This window comes from Entamoeba dispar, genomic scaffold (genome assembly GCF_000209125.1).
Source record: "Entamoeba dispar SAW760 scf_1105229461957 genomic scaffold, whole genome shotgun sequence".
NCBI classification, from domain to species: domain Eukaryota; phylum Evosea; order Mastigamoebida; family Endamoebidae; genus Entamoeba; species Entamoeba dispar.
In genome coordinates, this window is record NW_001854952.1 from 2587 (window position 1) to 5917 (window position 3331).

The window sequence follows — 3331 nt, forward strand, 5'->3', positions numbered from 1 at the left end:
CTTTTGATATTTATCAGATGCACTTCAACAATCAAGAATAATTGTTAAAAATGATAACATTGATCATGTCTCCTTTGTTCAGAGAGAATATGTTATTCAACGACACCTTTATGCAATAAGGGAAGATGGAACATTATTAAGGCCATTAATTAATGAAAATGGTATTTCCAATTCAGAGATGATTAATTGGATTATAGAAATAGTTCGTGGTATTTCTATAACAACATATCCACCAAAAAAAATTTATTTTGCAGTACACCAGTATTATAAATTTATATTTTCTGATCAACAAATACTAACAAACCTAAAAACAATTCCTGGAGGTGATATGATAAATGTAATTTATATAGAAGATGCTGTATATCCGATTATTCCAATTAACATCATTTTTAATAAAGTACTTGAATTAATCTTATTCAAAAATCAAAGTTTGACAGGTCAGATAATAGAAAATGAAATAAAGTATTGTCTAACACCAACACTTTTAAACACTCTTCTTTATGAATGGTATGAATTACGTAAATTAAAAGCTATTGATTATCGTGTATTAAAAAAACAAATTGATCAATTTACTTGTAAACCATCAAATTTTGTTATTATAAATGGAATAAAAGAAGGTATTGACTATAATGATCCACCAAGTACAATATTCAATTTGGATTGTGTCCCTCCAATATATAGACAAATAATGTTTGATTTATTATGTTCATCTCCTGAATTGAAAAATTGTAAATCAAAGAATGAACAAATAGAATTTATCTCAAAATATAAAAATAAATATTCTTTTAATGTTGATGAAATCTTTTTAAATAAAAAAGAACCTCAAAAGAGATTATTAATTGAATAACTTGGTAATGGTTATTGTCAGAAATTGAATAAATAAATTATTGTAATGAATATAAAATCAGTGCAATAACATCTAAGTTCAGTTGTTCATTTGATGATGATACAGATAATTCTTTTAAATTAAATTTAAATTGAATTTTAATTTCCCCTAATGTAGGAATAATGCAATGTGTTTCTACTACCTGATCATTTGATTGAAAGATTAAATTATAACGCGAAAATAATGATTGAAATTGATTAATATTTAATAGATAAGGTATTGTTGTTTGTTCTGGTAATGAAGAGGATATCATTGGAGTTGGTTGTTTAAAAAATTTAAGGAGAGTAATTGGTAAAGGTAATGAAACGTTGATTGAGGTTGAGTTAAAATGATAGTCAATTTGAAGTCTTGGAGGTTCAAGGAATGAGGTATTTAATTTAAATTGAATAATGTGATTCATTTGTTGATGAGATTCAATTGTTAATTTATCTTGTTGAAGAGAAGAAGTTAAACCATGTGGAACAATAACACGAACATTTACAGTAATAGGAAGTGATGATATATTACCATAGAATAATTGAACACCAACAACATTATCAATAACTTTACTTCTATAACCAATTTGAATATTTTGATCTTGAAAAATAATACCTTCATTAAGGCTCATTGTTTTTTTATAAATTATTTCAACTTTTTCACATAATCCACTTGGATTTAAAGAGTGAGAGAAGTGGAATTTAAATTGTTTCTTCATAACATTAGACTTATTAACAATTTTAGTCGTTGATGTTAATTTAAGAGACGGTGTTCCTTCTACTTCATTAATAATTGTTTTTTCTTCTATAGTTGTGTCTTTATAAATCGAAGAATCAATAACAACAGGAATCATAGAAGGATGTTCAATGAGATATAAACATTCCTTAATTCTTTGTTGTAACTCACAATTACTTGAGTATTGATACTCTATACAAATATTCATAAGAAGGTCTTTTATAGAATTAAATTTCTTTAATAGTTTCATTAAAGCAGTGATTATTCTAATTTTTGTAGAATCTTTAATAAATCTAAATTTTGAAATAAGGGTTTGTATTAATGATAAAATATCTTCACAATATTCTCCATATTCTCCAAGTATTAAACAACAAAGTTCGATAAAGTCATCACTTCCAAAATTCTTTTTAATAATTTTTTCTATTAACAAAATACAATATTTAGTAGCTTCTTGGTCATCATAAAGTTTTCTTAAGGTTCTATTCCATAATTCAAATGATATATAATTACCTCCATTAAAAGCAATACTCATCATAATATCAACATATTCTTTTCCTTTTAAATATTTCTCTGTTAAAATACATAATTTAAATATTAAATCTTCTTTTATTCCTATCAAATCTTCATTATTAATCATTTGATTATATACTTGACAAATATTTATAACATTTGAATTATCACACATACTAAATAATGTATCAATTACCCTTTTCTTTAATTCAATATCAAAACTATTACCTAATATTATTACTTTTGCAAATAATTTCTTAGTAGATTCTTTAAATCCATTTTGACTTGCAATATTTAATAAATCAAGAGTTAGGTAATTAATGTTAATGTCATTCACCGCAAGTAATTTTCCTAATAATGAAATTGATATGTTTGATAATCTTTTTACTTCAAATTCAAATGAATATTTTATTATTTCTATTTCAATAGAAAATATAATATCTCTTTGGCTTGATGGTATTTCAAAAAGAGAATCACTAAACCCAATTTGTAAAAACTCTTCACATAATGATTGGAATGAAACTATTTCTCTTTTTTCTATACAAATTAAAGGAATTAATTTAATTAAATCAATAACCAACCATGGCATACAGATCCCATGATACATTACTTCAGAAGTAGGTTCTGTTAATAATCTTTTGAAAATTTGAACTAAACTAAATGATAAACATTGATATTTCTTTAAATCAACTCCACTATTTTTGTCTTTAAGAATTACTTCGTATAATAATTTACATAATGATTGAATAACCCCTAAATCATTTTCTCTTTGAATTGTCAATTCAACTTTTTTAATAAATTGTGGTTCAAGATTAATTAAACTAGGAAAGAATTTGATCATCTGCTTTAAAACTAATAGCGCTTTCTTTCTAACTATTACTTCACTATTATTAAATGCTAATTTCATTACAATTTGTCCAACCACTTCTGCTATTTGTGCATCTGAAATAACAGCTAATGTTGATAGTGTTTCACAGATCACTTCATCCTTTGTATTTTGAAGGTCATGTTGCATTGTGTTGATCAGTAAACTACATGCTCCAGGTACATTTCTATAACAACTTAAAATGTTAGATATCCAGCATGTTTATAAATAAATTTTGATTAGCTAACAACATAATAACTTCACCATCCCATAATCTACCTCATACCCTAATGTACTGATAAAAGCAACTTATATGAACAATCATTCTATCATAAGCTGTTATCTTGGATTGAAATCAT

General features: G+C 24.9%; 2 protein-coding genes across 2 annotated transcripts in view, besides 2 other annotated features; one reads left to right on the plus strand and one right to left on the minus strand.

The window, feature by feature from the left end:
• EDI_048600 (uncharacterized protein) overlaps positions 1-847 on the plus strand; it is a gene marked incomplete at both ends in the record, with an annotated part of 1415 nt that extends 568 nt beyond the window's left edge. Inside the window, one exon of the mRNA XM_001739074.1 lies at positions 83-847. Within this exon, the coding sequence (XP_001739126.1) occupies positions 83-847 (765 nt within the window). The remainder of the gene's footprint in view (positions 1-82) is intronic.
• Positions 763-790: a sequence feature (AT_rich).
• A 37-nt stretch (positions 848-884) lies between the features above and the next one.
• Positions 885-3122, minus strand: EDI_048710 (AP-2 complex subunit alpha, putative; the record flags this gene model as incomplete). The annotated part of the gene is made up of 1 exon (XM_001739075.1): positions 885-3122. The coding sequence occupies one exon, from the start codon at positions 3120-3122 to the stop codon at positions 885-887; it is 2238 nt and encodes a 745-aa protein (XP_001739127.1).
• Positions 960-991: a sequence feature (AT_rich).
• Positions 3123-3331: the final 209 nt, after the last annotated feature.